Source organism: Nerophis lumbriciformis, linkage group LG35 (genome assembly GCF_033978685.3).
Source record: "Nerophis lumbriciformis linkage group LG35, RoL_Nlum_v2.1, whole genome shotgun sequence".
Lineage (NCBI taxonomy): Eukaryota > Metazoa > Chordata > Actinopteri > Syngnathiformes > Syngnathidae > Nerophis > Nerophis lumbriciformis.
The window spans coordinates 3,505,001-3,531,784 of NC_084582.2; the positions used below are offsets into that span (position 1 = coordinate 3,505,001).

The 26,784-nt window shown below is 40.0% G+C and overlaps 1 protein-coding gene across 1 annotated transcript in view; it reads right to left on the minus strand.

Annotated features, from left to right (window-relative positions):
- Window positions 1-26,784, minus strand: part of fhdc2 (FH2 domain containing 2) — a 57,341-nt gene that overhangs the window by 18,180 nt on the left and 12,377 nt on the right. The window contains exons 3-6 of the mRNA XM_061927862.2: window positions 26,720-26,781; window positions 8,180-8,282; window positions 7,897-7,982; window positions 7,564-7,664 (exon numbers count right to left, since the gene is read on the minus strand). Coding sequence (XP_061783846.2) covers window positions 7,564-7,664; window positions 7,897-7,982; window positions 8,180-8,282; window positions 26,720-26,781 — 352 coding nt within the window. The remainder of the gene's footprint in view (window positions 1-7,563; window positions 7,665-7,896; window positions 7,983-8,179; window positions 8,283-26,719; window positions 26,782-26,784) is intronic.

Genomic DNA, 26,784 nt, shown 5'->3' on the forward strand with positions numbered 1-26,784 from the left:
TCATAAGTATCATCATTTATCTTTTGAAAATGTTTAAATATACTGTATATCTTGAAATCGTCACCTTAATTTTTTTTCCAGACACGGTCGAAAATAAACTTCGTAAACATATAGATTCACCCGGTCACAACATTAGGTACACCTGCACAGTTGATTGATTCAGAGAAAAAACTTTTGACTTTTAAAATGCTTTTAATAGCATTTCTGGCACTGCATGTCGCACGTCTGTGCACATGCTATGATTAAATGAAAATAATACTTAATCTTACTTTTTTATGTTTCCTCATAGCCTGAAGTAGCACTGACAGCTTGACTTAAAGGAGTCATGATGTTTTAATTTTGCAAAATTATGTATTACAGTCAGACCATCTTTAAGTCGCTTTCTGACTGTTTCTTCAGAATGTTGTGTTTTGTAAGTAGCTTTGTTTACATGTCAAAGCCCTCTTCCAGGCGTCTCCACCCTGTCAGCCATGTTGTAGTTTTTAACACTTACAAACCCTGTTTCCATATGAGTTGGGAAATGGTGTTAGATGTAAATATAAACGGAATACAATGATTTGCAAATAATTTTCAATCCATATTCAGTTGAATATGCTACAAAGACAACATATTTGATGTTCAAACTGATAAACTTTTTTTTTTTTTTTTGCAAATAATCATTAACTTTAGAATTTGATGCCAGCAACACGTGACAAAGAAGTTGGGAAAGGTGGCAATAAATACTGATAAAATTTAGGAATGCTCATCAAACACTTACACTGCACGTAAGCAGCTAAGCCCGTGACCTTCGATCCCTCAGGCTGTACTGCATCAACAAGCGACATCAGTGTGTAAAGGATATCACCACATGGGCTCAGGAACACTTCAGAAACCCACTGTCAGTAACTACAGTTGGTGGCTACATCTGTAAGTGCAAGTTAAAACTCTCCTATGCAAGGCGAAAACCCTTTATCAACAACACCCAGAAACGCCGTCGGCTTTGCTGGGCCTGAGCTCATCTAAGATGGACTGATACAAAGTGGGAAAGTGTTCTGTGGTCTGACGAGTCCACATTTCAAATTGTTTTTGGAAACTGTGGACGTCGTGTCCTCCGGACCAAAGAGGAAAAGAACCATCCGGATTGTTATAGGCACAAAGTTGAAAAGCCAGCATCTGTGATGGTATGGGGGTGTATTAGTGCCCAAGACATGGGTAACTTACACATCTGTGAAGGCGCCATTAATGCTGAAAGGTACATACAGGTTTTGGAGCAACATATGTTGCCATCCAAGCAACATTACCATGGACGCCCCTGCTTATTTCAGCAAGACAATGCTAAGCCACGTGTTACATCAACGTGGCTTCATAGTAAAAGAGTGCGGGTACTAGACTGGCCTGCCTGTAGTCCAGACCTGTCTCCCATTGAAAATGTGTGGCGCATTATGAAGCCTAAAATACCACAACAGAGACCCCCGGACTGTTGAACAACTTAAGCTGTACATCAAGCAAGAATGGGAAAGAATTCCACCTGAGAAGCTTAAAAAATGTGTCTCCTCAGTTCCCAAACGTTGCAGCCATGAAATTCTAAGTTAATTAATATTTGCAAAAAAAAAAAAAAGTTTATGAGTTTGAACATCAAATATGTTGTCTTTGTAGTGCATTCAATTGAATATGGGTTGAAAATCATTGTATTCCGTTTATATTTACATCTACCACAATTTCCCAACTCATATGGAAACGGGGTTTGTACATATTTAGTCTACCGACAGATATAAGTTAGAACTATACGCTACTTTTTATGAAAGATGGCAACAACGGAGGATTTCAGCATGCATGTGCATGCACGAGCCAGTCTGCCCCACAACAAGACGATAGACAAAAATAGAGAAATTATTAACAATAACTTTGGACTACAACTGAATAAAAATGGCGGACTCGGGCAACGTTCCGGTGAACCTAATATATACGGAGATATCTGCTGACATAATTAAGGTAAAATACATCACTAAAGTCTCAAATTCCTAAAAGCTTGTTTAAAAAGAGACAACAAGGTTTTATTACTTTGTGGTTTGAATTAAAATTTTGGAAGGTATGAGGATCCGTACACAAACGTATACAAACGTGTAAGAAAAGTTTATTTTGCATATTAGTACCCCTTTAAAGGGTAACTGCATATTGTTGGAATTTTGCCTATCGCTCCAAAGACATGCACCTGGGGATAAGTTGATTGGCAACACTAAATTGGCCCTAGTGTGTGGATGTGAGTGTGAATGTTGTCTGTCTATCTGTGTTGGCCCTGCGATGAGGTGGCGACTTGTCCAGGGTGTACCCCGCCTTCCGCCCGACTGTAGCTGAGATAGGCTCCAGCGCCCCCCCGCGACCCCAAAGGGAATAAGCGGTAGAAAATGGATGGCTAACAATCATTATGAGAGACAAGAACACAGCTTTTTTTTTTTAGGATTATAACGATGATAAAAAAACACTTACAAGATGTGGCTAATGAGAGTCACCGTTGTAGCCTTCAAAGCCGTCTAAAACAACTTTTTTGTATACACACTGCAAGTCTATACATAATGTAGTAACAGACACGTTCATAACAATATGTAATGTGTTCAATATTTAGGAACTTATTTTGTCAGCGCATTTATTTCTGTTCCCATAGAAACACACTTCCGGCAACAAATGTGTGTTCCTGCTTCCGGAAAAAAATGCGTGTGTGCTCTAATTATGACAGACTTGGTAATAGACGACGAATATGACTAGTTTTTGACAAATGAGGATTCACAACCTTATCTTTTTGAACCTGAATATACGGAGGAACTGCTGCTTACAGTAGCGAGCGTAAAGCGAAGGTAAAACATTGGAGCAGACGGAAGCCGAGACAGTCAGGACCAGCATGCTGCTACAAATGTGGAACTTGGAGCCAATATATGCCGACAGAAATATAGTGCTTACCCAAAATAAACCGGAAAAAATGTCCCCGGGCAGCTGGATCAAACAGACAACTGTCTATTGAGTAAGTTGATCGTGATACACGCAGCACGTCATGCTTCTTAGTACAACTGTATACACGGTCAAGCCAGCGGTGTACAAACAAAACAGGAAATGTGGGCTAAAACTTTACAGACACTGTAATATGATTGTTCATGTTTTTCAGTCAGTCCAGATTGGTGTCTTATCACATTTTGCTGAGCATTACAAACTCAAACGTGTTTCGTGCTGACGTAAAAGCTAGCTTATCTCTTGCCGTAGTTAGCTTTTACGGCTAATAATAATAATAATAATAATAATAATAATAATAATGGATTAGATTTTATATTGCGCTTTTCTATTGTTAGATTCTCATAGCTTTCACAGTGAAGTGGGAACCCATCATTCATTCACACCTGGTGGTGGTAAGCTACATTTGTAGCCCCAGCTGCCCTGAGGTAGACTGACAGAAGCGAGTTTTTTTGATTGATTGAAACTTTTATTAGTAGATTGCACAGTACAGTACATATTCCGTACAATTGACCACTAAATGGTAACACCAGAATAAGTTTTTCAACTTGTTTAAGTCGGGGTCCATGTTAATAAACTCATGGCTGCCAGTTTGCGCCTACGGCCCCTCCGACCACCACCATAACACATATGGTGGTGACCACATATACCGTAACACGCCAATGTGTTACTACAATATAAAGAGTTTTTTAGTGTTCGCTCTTACAATGTCTATGTCGCTACAGTTTGGTTATTAAGTAATTAAGTATTGTTGATGGTTTTTGGATGCATTTTAAAGTGATTTAGTGGTAGAATTGGAAGTGGTAAGAACCTACTCAGAGTGTCCGCCCTGAGATCGGTAGGTCGTGAGTTCATACCCTGGCCGAGTCATACCAAAGACTCTAAAAATGGGACCCATTACATCCCTGCTTGGCACTCAGCATCAAGGGTTGGAATTGGGGGTTAAATCACCAAAAATGATTCCCGGGCACGGCACCGCTGCTGCCCACTGCTCCCCTCACCTCCCAGGGGGTGATCAAGGGGATGGGTCAAATGCAGAGGACAAATTTCACCACACCTAGTGTGTGTGTGACAATCATTGCTACTTTAACTTTAACTTAACTTAATTGAAATGCTCCCATTAGCTTCATTGCCACCCACTTAGAACGAACCGATTATTACAAATTCGAATGCACCAAAAAAAAGGATTATGAACGACAGGCAAAATAAAAAAATAAAAAAAGTGCAGTTCCCCTTTAACCCTGTAAGACCCAAATATAGAAAAACATAAAAAAGATATATATATTTGACCTTTCAGATGTTGTTGTAGGAAGCATTTGATGCAGAAATTGAAGAGTAAAAAAAATGTTTATGTATGTTTTTAGAGAAATGTTGTAATATTGCAACATTGGGCTTTGATGGGAGCAGAATTTCTGTATTTGTTCTCACGTTGTCTTATTTGCAAGGTTGATTGCTTACTTAGCCCCATAACGGTATATACCATTAATAATAATCACACTTTAGTTATATTTTTATGAAGTCATTTATTACAAATATATAAAAAATATGAAACAGATAAAACTCTTAAAAAACGCCTTTTCCCCCTCTTTTTTTCTTTTCATGACATTGGTCATGAAGACTTTCATTGGTGGTGAAAGTCCTAAAAACAGTCCCTGTCGTCTGTAAAACGTCTGTAGAATGTATATTATCCATGTATAGAGAAAATACTTCAGGCAGTGATGTAGTGGAGGGAATACAACCTGTTTGAGCCCACTGCAACAAGCCAGCTATTTTGACTACCACATTCACCCAGTGTTGTATAATTGCAACAATTATATAACAAGCTCTAAATGAAATGTGATGCATCTGTCCAACTACATAAGCACATGCTCTAGACCAGGGGTCGGCAACCTTTACCAGTCAAAGAGCCATTTTGACCAGTTTCACAAATTATAGAAAACAATGGGAGCCGCAAACATTTTTTAAACTTTAAATGACATAATTCTGCATATACATTTTTTTTTTGCTTTGTGCTATGTATAAACCAGGGGTTTCAGACACGCTGCCCACACCTTTATAAGGATTTTTTGAGCTGGTGCGGCACGCGGGTTTTTAATGAATAACGCTTGTCAGCGTCACGCGTGCCGTGATGTTACAGCATATGGCGCCCACTACAACCAGCGTGCCTGATTAGCCACCGCTTGCTCACATAGGTCACAGCAAGGCATACTTGCTCAACAACCACACAGGTTACACTGACGGTGGCGGTATAAAAAAAAACAAAAAAACTTTAACACTCTTACTAATAATGCGCCACACTGTGAACCCACACCCAACAAGAATGACAAACACATTTCGGGAGAACATCTGCACCGTAACACAAAATAAACACAACAGGACAAATACCCAGAATCCCATGCAGCCCTAACTCTTCCGGGATACATTATACACCCCTGCTACCAAACCCCGCCCACCCAACCGACGCACAGAGGGGGGCGGAGTTTGGTGGTAGCAGGGGTGTATAATGTAGCCCGGAAGAGTCAGGGCTGCATGGGATTCTGGGTATTCTGTTGTGTTTATATTGTGTTAAGGTGCAGATGTTCTCCCGAAATGTGTTTGTCATTCTTGTTTGGTTTTGGTTCAAAGTGTGGCGCATTATTAGTAAGAGTGTTAAAGTTGTTTCATATGATCACCGTCAAGTGTAACCTGTGTAGCTGTTGACCAAGTATGCCTTGCTGTCACTTACATGTGCAAGCAGATGATATATATTGTATAACAAGTGTTGGGCTGGCACGCTGTCAATGCAGATTGTAGAGGGCGCCAAATGTTGTATCATCACGGCAAGCCCTCATTATATTAGTAAGGGTGAAAATCGGTGAATATTAATCCCGGGAGTTTTCTGCGAGAGGCACTGAAATCCGGAAGTCTCACGGGAAAATTGGGGGGTTCAGCAACTAAGCTGCTGAGCCGCATCAGAGTGATCAAAGAGCCGCGGGTTGCCGACCCCTGCTCTAGACATTGTAATAACAACCAAAATAAATATAAAATACATTTTAATTACTTGAATCTGATGAGTCCAGTCCAATGAAACAAATAGATTTTGTTCGAAGGAAACCTTGAGAGGTTGTGTGAGTTCATGGCCAGAAGGCGTGACTTATAAACAAATGTACGATCCAATAGCCTTGTGAGACTGAACAATAGGACCCAATGACTATGTAAATGTGGTAAAAAAATAAAAAAATATACCGTATTTTCCGCACTATTAGCCGCACCTAAAAACCACAAATTTACTCAAAAGCTGACAGTGCGGCTTTTAACCCGGTGCGCTTTATATATGGATTAATATTAAGATTCATTTTCATAAAGTTTCGATCTCGCAACTTCGGTAAACAGCCGCCATCTTTTTTCCCAGTAGAACAGGAAGCGCTTCTTCTTCTACGCAAGCAACCGCCAAGGTAAGCACCCGCCCCCATAGAACAGGAAGCGCTTCTTCTTCTACTGTAAGCAACCACCCGCCCGCGTAGAAGAAGAAAAAACGCGCGGATATACCGTACGTTTCATTTCCTTTGTGTGTTTACATCTGTAAAGACCACAAAATGGCTCCTACTAAGCGTCAGGGATCCGGTTCATGAAAAGACGCAATCTCTCCATCCGCACACGGATTACTATTTCACAGCAACTGATATTCCTGTGAACCGCACTGTGGATATAACGGGAGCACGTACGGTGAATATTCGCACCACAGGGAATGAGAAGTCATCCTTCACTGTGGTTCTAGCTTGCCATGCTAATGGCCAGAAACTTCCACCCATGGTGATATTCAAAAGGAAGACCTTGCCAAAAGAGACCTTTCCAGCCGGCGTCATCATAAAAGCTAACTCGAAGGGATGGATGAAGAAAAGATGAGCGAGTGGTTAAGGTAAGTTTAAGTTTACGCGAAGAGGCCGGGTGGCTTTTTTCACGCAGCTCTGTCCATGTTGATATACGTATGTTTGTGATTGCACATTTGCGTACATTTTGGGAGTGAACAGAGTTGTTAGAACGCTGGTTTTTAATATATTATTAAAGTTTGACTGACCTATCTGACTGTTTTTTTGACATTCCTTTGGCGCAGTTAGATGCGGCTTACAACACCGGGCGGCTTATAGGTGGACAAAGTTTTGAAATATGCCGTTCATTGAAGGCGCGGCTTTTAACCCAGGGCGCCTTATGGTGCGGAAAATACGGTATACCGTAACAGATTGTTTTTAGGATGGTTAAAGGTAACGTTGTAATTTTACAAGGTTAATGTATAAATAAGTACGTCCAGCTCTGTGACTACAAAAGCCAGCGAACAGAGGCATCCAAAACTACGTGCAAGCTCATGCTAAAATGCATGAACCTTATAATTTGACAGTTTGATATTGTTTGACACGAGTATCCAACATTGTAAAATTTAACGGGCAGAAAAGACGAAATACACCTTTAAAATTCTCCCAAAAAAGGAAGAAAATCCGTATTCTGCATTCCCCACTTACCACCTAATTCTATATGTGCGCATTGAAAAAGGGCAAAGACAAAGATCTTTATAGGGGCAGAGTACATAACTCCCTGCTGTTCCTTTACCTCTGGCCGCCTCCCTCAGACATCTGGCTGCCACACACAGAGAGGTCAGAGCAGGGTCAAACTCTTGCTGGAGAATCATGGCATCCAAACGTAGGCGAAAACTAATGGAAGGGGGGAAAAGAGGGGGACGGATGAGTGAATAAGTGTGGATGAGTGATGATGAAGACAAAAAAAACACACTCCTGATCATCACCTAAATAAACACACGTCATTTCAAGAGAAGGCACGTGAGTCACAGAGCGGGGAAAAAAATGAAAGGCACACAGGGCTTTCGGGGGGGCGGAAGGGTTTGCTGGGTAATTTTATCCATAGCAGGGCTAAGGTGGAGCGTACCTGGGGACTTCCACCAGCAGGAGCAGGAATAGATCAGGCTCTCCAAGCCATCTCCGCTCCCCGCTGAACCTCCTCAGGCGGGATTCCTGAAAGAGACCAGATGTTGGGGAAACAATCTGGAAAACCAGCTTGCAGTTTAGGAGTCTATTCCAATATCTTTCACCGTGTTTCTTCCGCGGAAGGAACAGACCACATCTTACTCCGTGGTGTAACGCCACACTTTTTGATCATTCTAAACAGAGCCAGATGAGCAGCCGGGCAGGGGACTAAGGGTGCAATTTACCTCCTCATTGTCCGGCAGTAGTTTGCAGAGCTCCGTGAGCTTCTCTGCTCCGTAACGATCCCCAGTTCCATGCCTGATATCCTCAACTATCTCCTTCGCTGGCCTGTGGAAAAAAAAAAAGTATGACATCATGCACGCAATGAGGCTGCCAGGCCAGCAATAGTGTCATTTCCAACCCCCCTTTCCTCTGAGCAATATCAGCTCTTTGTTTTCACACAATAACGAGATAATGAGGTTTACCCTATTTTTATCAGTCGGCGTGGAGAAGAGGATTGGTTGACGCCAACATGGAAAGTTGTGTGTTTTATAATGCGGAACATGTCTGAAGAGCTTTGGGATATCAAGAAACTGATCTTGTTGACCTCTGGCTTACTTTGTCCCAGTGACACATTTTGTTTTTTACTCCAGCAGCTTTCCATTAGCCTCATCTTACCACAGACTACACACACACACACACACACACACACACACACACACACACACACACACACGCTATCACCAGCATGCTACTGGATGTAGGCCGTACTGTACGTCCCTTAACCCATCCTTGCCCAGGCACAATATTTTTGGAGTATAAATATTTGGGGTTTTAGCACCAGCCGCTAGACTAGATTTGACCAATCTAAGTCTAAGATTAGATCTGACCAATCTAATTCTAAGACTAGATCTGACCAATCTAAGTCTGAGACTATATCTGACCAATCTAAGTCTAAGACTATATCTGACCAATCTAAGACTAGATCTGATCAATCTAAGTCTAAGACTAGATCTGACCAATCTAAGTCTAAGACTAGATCTGACCAATCTAAGTCTAGGACTAAATCTGACCAATCTAAGTCTAAAACTAGATTTGACCAATGTAAGTCTAAGACTAGATTTGACCAATCTAAGTCTAAGACTAGATTTGACCAATCTAAGTCTGAGACTAGATCTGACCAATCTAAGACTAGATCTGACCAATCTAAATCTAAGACTAAATCTGACCAATCTAAGTCTAAGACTAAATTTGACCAATCTAAGTCTAACACTAAATCTGACCAATCTAAGTCTGAGACTAGATCTGACCAATCTAAGTCTAAGACTAGATCTGACCAATCTAAGTCTAAGACTAGATTTGATCAATCTAATGCTAAGACTACATCTGACCAATCTAAGTCTAAGACTAGATCAGACCAATCTAAGTCTAAGACTAGATCAGACCAATCTAAGTCTAAGACTAGATCAGACCAATCTAAGTCTGAGACTCGATCGGACCGATCTAAGTCTGAGACTAGATCTGACCAATCTAAGACTAGATCTGATCAATCTAGGTCTAAGACTAGATCTGACCAATCTAAGTCTAAGACTCGATCTGACCAAACTAAGTCTAAGACTAGATCTGACCAATCTAAGGCTAAGACTAGATCAGACCAATTTAAGTCGAAGACTAGATCAGACCAATTTAAGTCGAAGACTAGATCAGACCAATCTAAGTCTGAGACTAGATCGGACCGATCTAAGTCTGAGACTAGATCTGACCAATCTAAGACTAGATCTGATCAATCTAGGTCTAAGACTAGATCTGACCAATCTAAGTCTAAGACTCGATCTGACCAAACTAAGGCTAAGACTAGATCAAACCAATCTAAGTCTGAGACTAGATCGGGCCGATCTAAGTCTGAGACTAGATCTGACCAATCTAAGACTAGATCTGACCAATCTAAGACTAGATCTGATCAATCTAAGACTAAATCTGACCAATCTAAGTCTAAGACTAAATCTGACCAATCTAAGTCTGATACTAGATCTGACCAATTTAAGTCTAAGGCTAGATCTGACCAATCTAAGTCTAAGACTAGATCTGACCAATCTAAGTCTGAGACTAGCTCTCACCAATCTAAGTCTAAGACTAGATCTGACCAATCTAAGTCTAAGACTAGATCTGACCAATCTAAGTCTAAGACTAGATCTGACCAATCTAAGTCTAAGACTAGATCTGACCAATCTAAGTCCAAGACTAAATCTGACTAATCTAAGTCTGAGACTAAATCTGACTAATCTAAATCTGAGACTAGATCAGACCAATCTAAGTCTAAGACTAGATCAGACCAATCTAAGTCTGAGACTCGATCGGACCGATCTAAGTCTGAGACTCGATCGGACCGATCTAAGTCTGAGACTAGATCTGACCAATCTAAATCTAAAACTAAATCTGACCAATCTAAGTCTAAGACTAGATCTGACCAATCTAAGTCTAAGACTAGGTCTGACCAATCTAAATCTAAGACTAGATCTGACCAATCTAAGTCTAAGACTCGAACTGATCAATCTAAGTCTAAGACTAGATCTAACCAATCTAAGTCTAAGACTAAATCTAACCAATCTAAGTCTATGAGCACTAACTGATGAAGTCTATTCGGATGAGAGGCGAAACGTCTTCTAAGACAAACCAAACAGTCAAGTTGCGGTCGATTGAATGCCCTGAGATGACAATGACCTGGATGAATGAGAACATTCATAGACAACTTTGATTTGAATGAATTCACGATTATTTTTACGATGATTGTATTTTCATTCATGATTTTCTTTGCCTTCTTGTCACGTCGGGGTCGCATGATTTTGCGGTGGTCACTTCCCCAATATGCAGAAGGACATCCAGAAGCAGTGTGCAGGTAAGAAGGATGATTTATTCAAATAAGGCAAAAGATACAAAAAAAGGAAAACGTGAGGATGGCCCTAGAAGCTACAGCAAAGCTTAATAGACTAGTAGCCGACAACGGAGCAAGAAACTAGTCATTCTAAACTCTCAAGAAAATAAATACCCAACGTAAATGTCAGATGTTGCGAACAAGACGTCAGGAATAAACAGCTCTCTGATTAGTGACCGGGAGCAGGTGAGCGTCCCGACCACTAATCAAAGGCTGGTGACAAAAATCAGCACCCATGGCAACTAAGAACACAAGGGTGCTGAAACAGAATTAACCAACAACTAATGAAATATCAAACTAAACAAAACAGGACCCGGGCAACTCATCACGGCACTTCTTGTAGTTATCTGTAAAACCCTTTGATTTGCATTTCGTGTATAGATTGTGCTTGATGAATAAACTTGCCTTGCTTGTAGAGGTGTGTTATTATGAAAAAAACAATGGCACCAATTAATATATCGAGTGTCTCTGATTTCATTATATTTTATTATTTAGCTATGGACGGGAAAACATTTACAACATGTCAGTATGTCATGTTACCACTGCAAACTACAATAATAACATATTTACCGTATTTTCCGCACTATTAGCCACACCTAAAAACCACAAATTTACTCAAAAGCTGACAGTGCGGCTTATAACCCGGTGCGCTTTATATATGGATTAATATTAAGATTCATTGTCATAAAGTTTAGGTCTCGCAACTAATGGAAACAGCCGCCATCTTTTTTTCCCGTAGAAGCGGAAGCGCTTCTTCTTCTACGGCAAGCAACCGCCAAGGTAAGCACCCACCCCCATAGAAGAGGAAGCGCTTCTTCTTCTACTGTAAGCAACCACCCGCCCCCGTAGAAGAAGAAGAAGCGCGCGGATATTACGTTTCATTTCCTTTGTGTGTTTACATCTGTAAAGACCACAAAATGGCTCCTACTAAGCGACAGGTTTCCGGTTCATGAAAAGACGCAATCTCTCCATCCGCACACGGTCTACTATTTCACAGCAACTGCCTAAAGACTTTCAAGAAAAGCTGGCTACTTTCCGTGCATATTGTAAAAACAAGATAGCTGAAAAAAAGATCCGGCCAGAGAACATTATCAACATGGACGAGGTTCCACTGACTTTTGATATTCCTGTGAACCGCACTGTGGATACAACGGGAGCACGTACGGTGAATATTCGCACCACAGGGAATGAGAAGTCATCCTTCACTGTGGTTCTAGCTTGCCATGCTAATGGCCAGAAACTTCCACCCATGGTGATATTCAAAAGGAAGACCTTGCCAAAAGAGACCTTTCCAGCCGGTGTCATCATAAAAGCTAACTCGAAGGGATGGATGGATGAAGAAAAGATGACCAGTCTGGGCTTCCCTGCTTAGGCTGCTGCCCCCACAACCCGACCTCGGATGAGCGGAAGAAGATGGATGGATGGATGAGTGACAGATTGTTTGGTAAACGTATAGCATGTTCTATATGTTAGTTATTTGAATGACTCTTACCATAATATGTTACGTTAACATACCAGTTGGTTATTTATGCCTCATATAAAGTACACTTATTCAGCCTGTTGTTCACTATTCTTTATTTATTTTAAATTGCCTTTCAAATGTCTATTCTTGGTGTTGGGTTTTATCAAATACATTTCCCCCAAAAATGCCACTTATACTCCAGTGCGACTTATATATGTTTTTTTCCTTCTTTACTGTGCATTTTCGGCAAGTGCGACTTATACTCCACAGCGACTTATACTCCGAAAAATACGGTAAATATTCACATAATTTCCTCAATTCTTTGTTGATGCACCTTTGGCAGCAATTGCAGTTTTAAGTCTTTTTGAATACGATGCCGCAAGTTTGGCACACCTGTCTTTGGGCAGTTTCGCCCATTCCTCTTTGCAGCACCTCTCAAGCTCCATCAGATTGGATAATATGCCTTGGTTTTCATCCAGGATGTCTTTGTACATTGCTTCATTCATCTTTCCCTCTATCCTGACAAGTCTCCCAGTTCCAACCGCTGAAAAACATCCCCACAGCATGATGCTGCCACCACCATGCTTCACTGTAGGGATGGGTTTGGCCTGGTCATGAGCGGTGCCTGGTTTCCTCAAAACATGATGCCTGACATTCACGCCAAAAAATTTAGTCTCCGTCTCATCAGACCAGAGAATTTAGTCTTTCATGGTCTGAGAGTCTTCCAGGTGTATTTTGACAAACTTTTAACTAAGAAAAGGCTTCCGTCTGGCCACTATACCATAAAGGCCTGATTGGTGGTTTCCTGCAGAGATGGTTGTCCTTCTGGAAGGTTCTTTTCTCTCGACAGAGGAATCCTGTAGCTCTGACAGAGTGACCATCGAGTTCTTGGTCACCTTGACTAGATCAAGATGAATGCAGCAATGTACAGAGACGTCCTGGATGAAAACCAACGCTTCCCATCCAACCTGATGGAGCTTGAGAGGTGCAGCAAAGAGGAATGGTCGAAAGATACAGTGGGTGTGCCAAGATGGTTGAACGATACAATAGGTGTGCCAAGCTTGTGGCATTGTATTCAAAAAGACTTGAGGGTGTAATTGAGTAATTAAGTAATTAAATTGCAAAATTAAACAAAACATTTCTTCACATTGTCATTATGGGTTCTTTTTCTGTAGAATTTTGAGAACAAAAATGAATTCATTCCATTCTGGAATAAGGCTGTGACTTAACAAAATGTGGGAAAAGTGAAGCTATGTGAATAACTTCCAGATGCACTGTATGCATTGACCTGATCACCGACCTTATAACAACCCGTGCCGCCTTTCAGGTAACCCTTCACGGTTAATTAAAGGAGCATATACCCTCAAAATAAAATGCGATTAATCTGTGTTCATTAGGGGTGTAACGGTACGTGTATTTGTATTGAACCGTTTCGGTACGGGGGTGTCGGTTCGGTTCGGAGGTGTGCCGAACGAGTTTCCACACAGACATATTAAGTAGCGTAACGCCCGTTGTGTAAACAATGCACACCGAGGCACAACACACGGCATGCTAGCAGCTAACCGGCTACAATAGACTGACCATACGTCCTCTTTTCACCGGACATGTCCTTTTTTGCGGAGCTGTCAGGGCGGAGTTTCTTAAATGCCTCAAATGTCCGGGGTTAGGGTTGCTTGTATTTTCAATGTACGTTCAGGGTTAAGAAGGGGTTAAAAACAAAACAAATTGTGCGTGCAGCAGCATTGGTGAGGGAGGGGCAGAGACAGAGAGAGAGAGAGAGTTATGATAAACGTGCATGCGTCGCCAGGCTCTGCTTTTTATCCATAGATTTATCAGATTTAGTTTTGTGTTTAAAGTGTGCCCCGGAGGCCATTTGCGGCCCACAGCTAATGTTTTAAAGGCCCACGGCACATTCTAAAAATACTATTAATATAAACAAAAACATAACAAAAGTGAAATAAAAAAGCTTAAAGGTTAAATGTAATTTAGAAAAAGTTGCAATGTTGACTAATAAAACAAAGCTGTATTTTTTTTTTCTTTCAAACAGTCATTGCTCAAAACATAATATTGAATCAAAATCAATGTTATTATGAATTATTGACCTATCCAAGGTTCCCATTACTTCACATCAAATGTTCCATCCATCCATCCATCTTCTTCCGCTTATCCGAGGTCGGGTCGCGGGGGCAGCAGCCTAAGCAGGGAAGCCCAGACTTTCCTCTCCCCAGCCACTTCGTCCAGCTCTTCCCGAGGGATCCCGAGGCGTTCCCAGGCCAGCCGGGAGACATAGTCTTCCCAACGTGTCCTGGGTCTTCCCCGTGGCCTCCTACCAGTTGGACGTGCCCTAAACACCCCTCGAGGGAGGCGTTCGGGTGGCATCCTGACCAGATGCCCGAACCACCTCATCTGGCTCCTCTCGACGTGGAGGAGCAGTGGCTTTACTTTGAGATCCCCCCGGATGGCAGAGCTTCTCATCCTATCTCTAAGGGAGAGCCCCGCCACCCGGCGGAGGAAACTCATTTCGGCCGCCTGTACCCGTGATCTTGTCCTTTCGGTCATAACCCAAAGCTCATGACCATGGGTGAGGATGGTAACGTAGATCGACCGGTAAATTGAGAGCTTTGCCTTCCGGCTCAGCTCCTTCTTCACCACAACAGATCGATACAGCGTCCGCATTACTGAAGACGCCGCACCGATCCGCCTGTCGATCTCACGATCCACTTTTCCCTCACTCGTGAACAAGACTCCTAGGTACTTGAACTCCTCCACTTGGGGCAGGGTCTCCTCCCCAACCCGGAGATGGTATTCCACCCTTTTCCGGGCGAGAACTATGGACTCGGACTTGGAGACATCAAATATTACACTAAGAAAAATATTTTTGGTGGAAGATTTCGCAAATTTGGTAAATAAATAACCAAAAAATTTATATTTTGTTGTTTTCTTACTGTACCGAAAATGAACCGAACCGTGACCTCTAAACCGAGGTACGTACCGAACCGAAATTTTTGTGTACCGTTACACCCCTAGTGTTCATGCATTATCAATCACATGAGTTAACTCCTTATTTTTCCACAGCCCTAAAATGAACACTTGGAGTAATCAGGCATGTAATTTGACCACAATGAAAAAGACTGAAAAAATTTCCGGGGGTCCTGGCTGGGGGCTCCTGGTTTTTCACCAATTTTATATGCTAAAATTAACAAAGACAGCACCATTTGAAGAAAATATTTTAGTGTTTAAAGATATGAAAACATCATTAATAGAACATACCTTGCTTCAAGTTGTTTCATATGTTTTTGGCGTTTCGCATGTACTTCCAAAGCTTTGAAACCTCGTGATCCATAGTCAATATTATCATGACACCACGTGCACAAAACCTTTCCGGGACGATCGAATTTCCGAATAAAATCACCGAACAAAGTCGTAACTTCCTTCTTCCCAACAGTATCAGTGATACTGTTGCTTTAAGCATTAAATGTGTCCCTGACACAAGGCTGAAGCTTAGAGGTGACAGAGCTTTCGCCGTTGCTGCTCCCAAGCTCTGAAACGACCTACCCCCGAGTGTTAGACAAGCCTCCTCTCTTCCTGTTTTTAAATCTCTCTTAAAAACATACTTTTATTCCATGGCTTTTAACACTGAGTGATATCCATCCTGCAATGGCGCCCCATAATACACCTGCTGTGATCCTGTTTTTATGTTTTTATGTTTTTATTCATTCTATTTTAATTATTTATTTTTTATCGTGTTCTGTTTGTGTTGTGTTGTGTTTGCTCGGTACTCGTTTTATCTTTTAACCCGCTCATTGTACAGCACTTTGGCTACACCTGTGGTAAATTTTAAATGTGCTTTATAAATAAAGTTGATTTGATTTGATTTCCCTTTCCATCCAGTCCCATCGAAACTTATTTTTGACATGTTTATCAATTTCTTTTACTCGTAAAGCGTCCTTTCTCTCGAGAACCGACATCGTTTACATATGGAAAATGGCGGTAATAACCATTATGTATGATGACGTTATTAACATCATCATTCATAACAGATGTCCTGATTGGTCACAAGGAACATATCGACCAATCAACTACGGCATAATATAAACTACGTCTCGAATCTTGATTTAGGGTCGGGAAAAAAAAAACGGAAAAACGGGAGATAATTTTTTTTTTTCCCCGAGATTAAAAAAGACGGAATTCCGACTTTAGACGGAAAAATCACATGCCTGAGTAATAGCTTTCTAACAGTATCAATCCAAACAGATAGCATGCACATTGCATATTAATAAGAAATAAACACAGATTCAAAAATCACCACAAAGTGCACATCTACATAGAAACAACAACTCAAAACAAAGTGGCAAACAGAAGTGAAGGCACAAGGAAACATGTTGAAACTCAGTATGTGTGTGGGCTACTCTTTTTTTAATAAAAGCTCTCTCTCTCTGTTGTACGTGTGAATTAAACTGAAATCCTTTGTGCCGATACACAGACCACAATCTCTCCACCTGTGCTGAACGGAGTGCCTTTCTAGTTACCTTTCTAAATGCAGAACTTCCATTTTTATTCTATTACACTGCGCTCACCTGTGCGCCCGTTCTATAGACAAACAACGTGTACGCTGTTTTAACTCATGCCACATTTCAACAGGGACTCCATTTGCATTCAGAACAGAAGTGGAATAAGCTCCAGACGGGACTAATGTTTGCTTAAAGAAGAGGCTCTTTTTACAAGAAGCTTCACCTACAAGTCCTGACACAGTCTGGTTTGGAATAGACATGTTGCCGCCACAACAGCACAATAGTCAACATTAGCACAAACAGGCGTCATTATATTAAGTGAGCTTTACAATACAACCCAATAGAGCAACAAAGAAAAAAAGAAAAGAGTAATGACATTAGAGGTCACCAGCGAGGTCCCTCACAGTAGGGGGTCACTTAAACAGGAGACACTCCCTGGGGGCCTTAGCAGGTGTCAACTCTGACTCCTAACAAGGGCTTTAAGTGGACACTTCGAGACGTTCAGTCCATCTGCTTAGACTGGACCCTCCCTTAGCACCTGTCTTCTGCAATATCCTCAAGAACCCCCACCCATGACTCCCACACCCTCCTGGTAAACACCTTCCACCAAACTTCATGTAGATTGATTTATGGTAGTTCAATTGGTGCCCACCGCCCTCAGGGCACCTTTAAACGCCGCGTCTGTTTCCTGCACCCTTTAGAACTGACGAGACCTCAAGCAAAACCTGCAAACACCAAAACTGCTGACAGGAGGTTCTACTCATTTAGAGTAATTTCTGTTTTGCGTTTCTAAGTGAGCAGGATTACACAACAACAACTAAGCCAATTTGCCCAAGGGTAGAACAAGGTGAACTTTTTACCTTTTGGTGCTTATTCAATTTGTTTTTTTAAAATATCTACTTTGAACATTAGGAGATAAATAGGACATGACATTTGTTGAAACGCCTTCCGCAAATTCTTGGTGTATAATATAATACACTGAAATGACAATTGGTGCTGATCCAAATATAGTACACCATTTCGGGATGGGCACTTTAGCTTTGAGGGAAAATTAAAATAGTTCATTTTTATTAAGGGTGTCACGATTTACAACTTTTTCACTTCCGACAGATACCAATAATAGAGCCTTTACTATTGTCGGAAACCGGTATTAATCCAACAGTACATACATTTATTGTTTTGTAGTGTGCAATGTTGGACATAGCTTGAGCAATTGAAATGACTTAAAGAACAATGGCAGGTATGAAAAACACTGACCTCATGGCAAATGTATGCGTTTGAAGTGTTAAATCTGTTCTGGCAACACCTCGTCGTCACAGTAATTCATTCAATTGAGGTCATGGCGCAGTAAGTTGAACGATGCGGACACGTTTGTTACTAATATTCATCTACCCTGTATGCATACCTGCCAACTTTTGAAATCAGAAAAACCTAGTAGCCAGGGTCCAGGGGCCGCAGGCCCCGGTACGTCCAGGACAAAGTCCTGGTGGGGGGTTCAGGCTTCGCCCCCCGACGCAAAATGATTATTAGCATTCAGACAGGTTAAAATGTTGCTAAAACCATCACTTTTCTATCAGTCACAGTGACTTTTCAAAACAAAAATATTACAGCAAAAATCATATGGGTTGATTGACATGTTTATTCTGTAAGCTAACTTCAATAGTTTGAAATTATTTTGACAGTTAATGCCAGTTATCCTGTCAACCTTTCGCAAGACTTCAATTTGTTAATTGAAAGTATAAACAGTATAAACACTTTTTACAGTAAACAAATGGTAAAACAGTACTAAACAATTCCATTAAAAAAAAAATTGGTGTCATTATTAACTTTCTGTCCAAGCTTGTATAATCTACTGCCTTGTTCAATTGTAAAAAATATTCTGTGCCTAAAATTCACATTTCTATCACAATTATCATACTGTAAACATGGTAAGCTAACTTCATTAAAATTAATAGTCCTGTCAATAGCATGGAATTACAATTCAAATGTAGTTTTTTTGTAAGCCTTTCAAAAGAATTCAAAATATGAAAAATTAATGAAAATTAATTGAAGCCATCAGACACTTGAAAAGTGGCACATCACATCTCTAATGTAATCATTTTAACTTTTCAACAGAAATAGCACTGCAAAAATATTAAGGACATACTTCTGTATTTTGGTAGTTATGCTGTCAACATTTAACAAGATTTCTTCAACTTGGACTTGAAAGCATAAATAGTATAAACACTTTTAACAGTATAACAGTACTAAACAATTCCAATAGATAACATTGGTGTCATTACCTTTTTGTTTGCTCAATTAATGCCTCCGTAAATAAAACTTCGGCATTTATCACATCCAAAGAATCTGTTTGGGCGACGAAAAAACGTTGAAAGTTTTCCACTTGTATCGCTAGCAACGGCATTAGACTTGTGTTTTTTTGTCCCAACGTGGTCTTTTACATCGCTAATTCCTCCGTGTCCGATCGAAAAATCTTGTCCGCACAAGGTGCAATTCGCGTAGTTTTCACCCTTTTTGGAACGGATAATTATTCCCGGATAGGCTTTTGAATATTCTTCACGGAATGACTGCAGTTTTCTTTTCGGTTTAAGACTCGTTTGCGATTTTTCTCCGGCTGATTCCATGATCGTTCGCTCGTTTGGAAACAATGGCAACTGATGCCTCGTGCTTGGCAGCGGTGCTATAAATAGCCTCGCGCATTGCATTCGGAATGGCTCGATAGGAAGTTACGGGAAGCAGTGTCGATTGTCATTGTTGTTACGCGATTTCGTCAATAAAACTTAAAAAAAAAAAAAAATTTAATTAATGAAAAACCGTATTTTTTATCACTGCAACCGTAACCCGGAATAGGTTGATGAAAACCGTACTAATTACGGGAAAACCGGAGTAGTTGGCAGGTATGCATTTGTTGAAACGCCTTCCGCAAATTCTTGGTGTATAATATAATACACTGAAATGACAATTGGTGCTGATCCAAATATAGTACACCATTTCGGGATGGGCACTTTAGCTTTGAGGGAAAATTAAAATAGTTCATTTTTATTAAGGGTGTCACGATATACAACTTTTTCACTTCCGACAGATACCAATAATAGAGCCTTTACTATTGTCGGAAACCGGTATTAATCCAATAGTACATACATTTGTTGTTTTGTAGTATGCAATGTTGGAAATAGCTTGATCAATTGGAATGACTTAAATAACAATGGCAGGTATGAAAAACACTGACCTCATGGCAAATGTATGCGTTTGAAGTGTTAAATCTGTTTTGGCAACACCTCGTCGTCACAGTAATTCATTCAATTGAGGTCATGGCGCAGTAAGTTGAACGATGCGGACACGTTTGTTACTAATATGCATCTACCTTGTATGGGTAAGTAAAATGCAACTAATAATTATTGGATATTTGCTCATATTTCAAAAAAGAAGTCAACAAAGACTGTCAGCCATTCGGAAACTTAAAGGACTATACGTTGCACCTTATCTCCTGTTATTACTTTACCAAAGCATTGTTCAACCCATCCTTCTGTACTGTTCCACATGTTTTTTCACCATACTTTCTGTAACCAACCGGACCAAACTCACACGCATTACAAACATAGCAGCTAAAATCATCGGCCTACCCACACCCAACATTTCAGACATAAACCACAGGTCCATCACCCGACTGGCAAAAACAATAGTCCAGGATATCACTCACCCACTACACCAATACATCATCCCACTACCATCAGGGCGCAGGTACAGAACAATCAAATTCCGGAGGGCCCGCCTCAGGAAAAGCCTGATCCCTGCAGCTATAGCCGCCCTTAACAGCAGGCCCGGCCGACCTGTCTGACAAGCCTGTAAATGTGTGTTAGTCATGTATGATGTCTTTTTGTTATTTTTTTTGTGTGATGTGTAATGTCTAGTGTTTAAATGTACGGCAGTGACAATGAATTTCCCCAAGGGGACCAATAAATCTAATCTAATCTAATCTAATATTGACAAATGTGGTGTTTAATTAAGGGCACTCGTAATGTATGTCTAGCTTGTATGCTATTGTGTGCTTAGCTTCTGTGTAGCTGCAGGCTCCTAATAGCCTATAGCCTACCAAGTTTCCTTTTGATAAATTACTTGACTTAAATACAAAAAAAAAAAAACATCTTGCGAGCTTATTGGAGGACATTTAGATGTTAACTGTCCAGCTTTGCACAAGTAAACACGCTGCAGTATCTGACATTTTTTATGCAAGCCAATACTTGCTTTTTGCTGATATCGGACCAATATCCAATATCGGATCGAGGCCCTAATTTTAATTTTTTGGATAAAAAAGAACATTTTTAATTTTAAGAGTCCTTTAGTAACAATTAAACATGACAAAAAGCATAGCAAGTCTTATGTTCTTCTTAAAAGGTCAACTAGTAAATACTGAAACTACAGCACCTCTGCTGGTTGCAGTTGAGTACTGCACTCCATTTTCAATCAATTGTTTCAACAACGATGAATCAACTATCCATGTATTGCATATATCGAATAATTTAGTAATTGAAGAATCTATGCATTACTTTGTTCAATTAATTGAGTATTCCGATAAAACACACTTTATAGCCTCAATGCGTATTTTGCTCTCATGTGCACTCTATTGCAGCGGCCGTGCAGAAACTACGTCCGCATATTTAAAGTTCCAGGCACTCCATTCTGCACGAATAGTATCCATTTTTATTAGTTACACTCATTTAATGCTTAAAGCAACAATATCACTTAGTAAGCAGCACTCAGAGCAGACTCTGCCAAACTGTACATTTACAATTGTCAATGCCAACAAAGCAAGTGTGCCTGATAGAAAACACACAAATGAGTCCACTTTTTTCAAAATGTGCTCGCTCCATGCCAAATTACATTGGCTTTGCCATAGACATGGTACCAGAATTAGCGATTTTACATGGCGATTTCAACACAGGCTGGCACATTCAACTTAATGGCAAAGACTACTTCCTGGCTAAGGCAAGACACTATAGTCTATACCAGGGGTGCTCATTACGTCGATCGCGATCTACCGGTCGATCTCGGAGGGTGTGTCAGTCGATCACCAGCCAGGCATTAAAAAAATAGTCCTAAAAATGAGCGATCATAAATCTTCACTATGACGTCACTTTCGTCACTTGATTGACATTCACGGCACCCGAGGGTCTTCTGAGATGACGCTGGCTGCTGCCAGCTCATTAAAATTACCGACTGGAAGGCGAGAAACACTTTATTTCAACAGACTCTGGCGCCGTACCTGTCGTCAAAACTCCAAAGACCGACTGCACAGTTGCACAATAAAAGCTCTGCTTCATCCTGCCTGCGCTACCAAAATAAGAGTCTCAGAAAGCTGGCGTGCACAAGCTAGCAAGCTACGGAGTTTGCCGACAATGTATTTCTTGTAAAGTGTATACAAAGGAGTACGGAAGCTGGACAAATAAGATGCCAAAAACCAACCACTTTCATGTGGTATTGGACAGAAAGGAGGACTTTTTTTCTCCTCCATTCGAAAATGCGGACGTTAACAGCACCACTGTCTGATTCCTATCAATGCAAGTCATCAGAATCAGGTAATACACCAACTTTTATTCTTGTCTTCATGAAAGAAAGGAATCTATATGTGTTAAACATGCTTGTATTATCTTTAAACACCTTTAGATTGTTAACAATATTAACTATATGTGTTAAACATGCTTGTATTATCATTAAACATCTTTAAGTTGTTAACAATATTAACTATATGTGTTAAACATGCTTGTTTTATCTTTAACCACCGTTAAGTTGTTAACAATATTAACTATTTGTGTTAAACATGCTTGTATTATTTTTAACCACCTTTAACTTGTTAACAATATTAACTATATGTGTTAAACATGCTTGCATTATCTTTAAACACCTTTAACTTGTTAACAATATTAACTATATGTATTAAACATGCTTGTATTATCATTAAACACCTTTAATGTATTAACAATATTAACTATATGTGTTAAACATGCTTGTATTATCATTAAACACCTTTAACTTGTTAACAAAAACATATATTTCATAAATAAGTAAATATAAATTATATATATGAATGAGGTAGATCCCCACGACTTGATCAATTGAAAAGTAGCTCGCCTGCAGAAAAAGTGTGAGCACCCCTGGTCTATACACTACTCCCATCTAATGCCTAGATGTATACCGTATTTTTAGGACTATAAGTCGCAGTTTTTTTCATAGTTTGGCCGAGGGTGCGACTTATACTCAGGAGCGACTTATGTGTGAAATTATTAACACATTACCGTAAAATATCAAATATTATTTAGCTTATTCACGTAAGAGACTAGACGTATAAGATTTCATGGGATTTAGCGATTAGGAGTGACAGATTGTTTGGTAAACGTATAGCATGTTCTATATGTTGTAGTTATTTGAATGACTCTTACCATAATATGTTACGTTAACATACCAGGCACGTTCTCAGTTAGTTATTTATGCCTCATATAACGTACACTTATTCAGCCTGTTGTTCACTATTCTTTATTTATTTTAACTTGCCTTTCAAATGTCTATTCTTGGTGTTGGCTTTTATCAAATAAATTTCCCCAAAAAATGCGACTTATACTCCAGTGCGACTTATATATGTTTTTTTCCTTTTTTATCATGCATTTTCGGCCGGTGCGACTTATACTCCGGAGCGACTTACAGTCCGAAAAATACGGTAACTGCATGCAAAATTTACTACAAATAATACAGCAAATGCCAGACTAAAATACGCTACTTTTTTCCTACACTTTGCACCCTGTGGCTTATAAAAACTGTGTGACTAATTTTGGATTTTAATTTTTTTTTTTGCTAATTGCCAAAACATTTTGTGTTGAATAGTTTTCATTAAAGAGAACTGAAATTGTGTGTTATTTTTTTGTGCAATGGTGCCATGTTTTTGGATGAGTTCCCTCCTCACTGCAGGTGCTGCAAACCATAACGTTTCTGCTCGAAAGGATTCTTCATCACTCCAAGCAACGTTTGTAAGTTTCACAATTTGACTAAAACAATTCATACTTACTAAACCGTGCCATGTGTGATGTCTGTGGGAGTGTTTTCATGCATATATGTCTGTGCTATTGTAATGTAATGAAGCTAGCATCATTAGCTAATATGCCAACACGTCCACGAGTGTCTGTGTTAGTATTAAACAAAGAAAGGTATTCTTTTTTAATTCTTTCAGTTTCACAAATTCCTCAGTAAATTCACAAAAACATCGCCGCGGAGTTCTTGAGACTGATTAACTAATTGGAGGGCTAGTTTCCGCTGCTACGATGACTTCTGTTGTGTTTGATCAGCCATTTGGAAACAGTTATGGTATGCAAATAAACATTTTCAAGATATTTTTGTGTAAATAACTAATTTCACAGCGGTTTATTGTCCGGTGTGGCTAATATATGGAAAAATTTAGTTTTCTTCTCAAATTTAGTGGGTGCGGCTTATATACTGGTGCGCTCTATAGTCCGGAAAATACGGTACTTGCAAATGAGACTCAGAAGTGTAATAAATCGAGAAATAAGAACTGAACAGCACAGTTATCATAATCAGCTCATTGTTAAATTAAATATAGATTTTATTAATAAACAATTATTATTTATAAACACACAAAAGTACCAAACATTGGTACCGTTGAGTACTAGTGTCGATTCCCACGTTGATGATTCTTATTTAAAGTCATATTTTCCACACTGTGGCACCTGCTTAATATTGCAAGATACTGTATTTTCCGGACCATAGGGCACACCAGATTATAAGGCGCACTGCCGATGAAAAGTCTATTTTTTTATTATCTTTTTCATATATAAGGCGCACCGGATTATAGGGCGCACTAAGGAGTCATATTCCATCCATCCATTTTCTACCGCTTGTCCCTTTCATGTTATTATTAGAGATGTCCGATAATGGCTTTTTTGCCGATGTCCGATATTCCGATATTGTCCAACTCTTTAATTACCGATTCCGATATTATGCCTAATTTTGTTGTGATGCCCCGCTGGATGCATTAAACAATGTAACAAGGTTTTCCAAAATAAATCAACTCAAGTTATGGAAAAAAAATGCCAACATGGCACTGCCATATTTATTATTGAAGTCACAAAGTGCATTATTTTTTTTAACATGCCTCAAAACAGCAGCTTGGAATTTGGGACATGCTCTCCCTAGAGAGCATGAGGAGGTTGAGGTGGGCGGGGTTGGGGTTTGGTGGGTAGGAGGGGGGTGGGGGGGGTAACAGGGGGTGTATATTGTAGCGTGCTGCAAGGGGGTCTGGATATTTGTTCTGTTGTGTTTATGTTCTGTTACGATGCGGATGTTCTCCCGAAATGTGTTTGTCGTTCTTGTTTGGTGTGGGTTCACAGTGTGGCGCATATTTGTAACAGTGTTAAAGTTGTTTGTACGGCCACCCTCAGTGTGACCTGTATGGCTGTTGACCAAGTATGCTTGCATCCACTTGTGTGTGTGAAAAGCCGTAGATATTATGTGATTGGACTGGCATGCAAAGGCAGTGCCTTTGAGATTTATTGGCACTCTGTACTTCTTCCTACGTCCGTGTACCACTCCGTACAAAGGCGTTTTAAAAAGTCATACATTTTACTTTTTGAAACAGATACCGATAATTTTGAAACAGATACCGATAATTTCCGATATTACATTTTAAAGTATTTATCGGCCGCTAAAATCGGACATCCCTAATTATTATTATTATTTTCTAAATGTAAAACACTTCCTTGTGGTCTACATAACATGTAATGGTGGTTATTTGGTCAAAATGTTGCAAAGATGATGTTTTACAGATCATCTTCAAGCCGCTTTCTGACAGTCCTTTCAGGATGCGCCGTTTTGTGGGCGGTCTTATTTACTTGGCTCACCTTCGGCAGCGTCTTTTCCCCGTCATCTTTGTTGTAGCGGTGTAGCGTGCAAGGACGGGCGTGAAAAAAGTGTCAAAAGATGGAGCTAACTGTTTTAATGACATTCAGACTTTACTTCAATCAATAACGGAGCAGCATCTCCTCATCCGGAAACAACAACACCGGAAATGTGTCCCGTGACAAACCGTCCGACCGGAACTCTCCAATAACTAAAGTTCCTTGAGTGAATAATGTAAACTCACTACACCGGTATGTTTTAGCGCTTTCATGGCGAGTCTACTGACCGATATAAGTAAGAACTTTACACTACTTTATATTAGAAATGCCAACAGCGAAGGATGAATGTCCCATAACAAGAAGATAGAGAAAAAGAAGAAGCTTATGAACTACGTTGTCGGCACGGACTACAAAGGCGGACGTGTGCAATTTTTCAGGATTTATGCAGATCCCAAATACAGATCAGCAGGTACCAGAAGGTAAGAAAAGTTGCTTTTGCATAATATTGTGAAACAAAATGCCAGATTATATGTCTTACCTTATACACACACCATAATAATACTCATATGTTGAAGCACATCAAGCTTCATAGCTTATCAAAGTCGTACTAAAACATTTTGATAGATTTTTGAGCGCCGTGTAATGTAATGTAATGTTCTATATTTTCAATGAAACATATAAAATGTTGGTGTTGTTTACTTGAGTCATATTGCCATCATAGTGCAGTCTACACGTATCTCTTATGTTTGACTGCCATCTACGGGTCACACTTATCATTACACCATGTACCAAATAAAATAGCTTCGAGGTCGGTAAGCAAAACAAGAATTATTCCATTCATTAGGCGCACCGGGTTACAAGGAGCACTGTCGAGTTTTGAGAAGAAGAAAAAGGATTTTAAGTGCGCCTTATAGTCCAGAAAATACAGAATCGTAAATATTTAAATTGACTATTCTCGCTAATAATGGAAAATGGCTTACATTTTGAACTGGCGAAGGAATATCCCAATGTTCATACTGCGTTTAGAGTCCAGCAGAGAGATCTG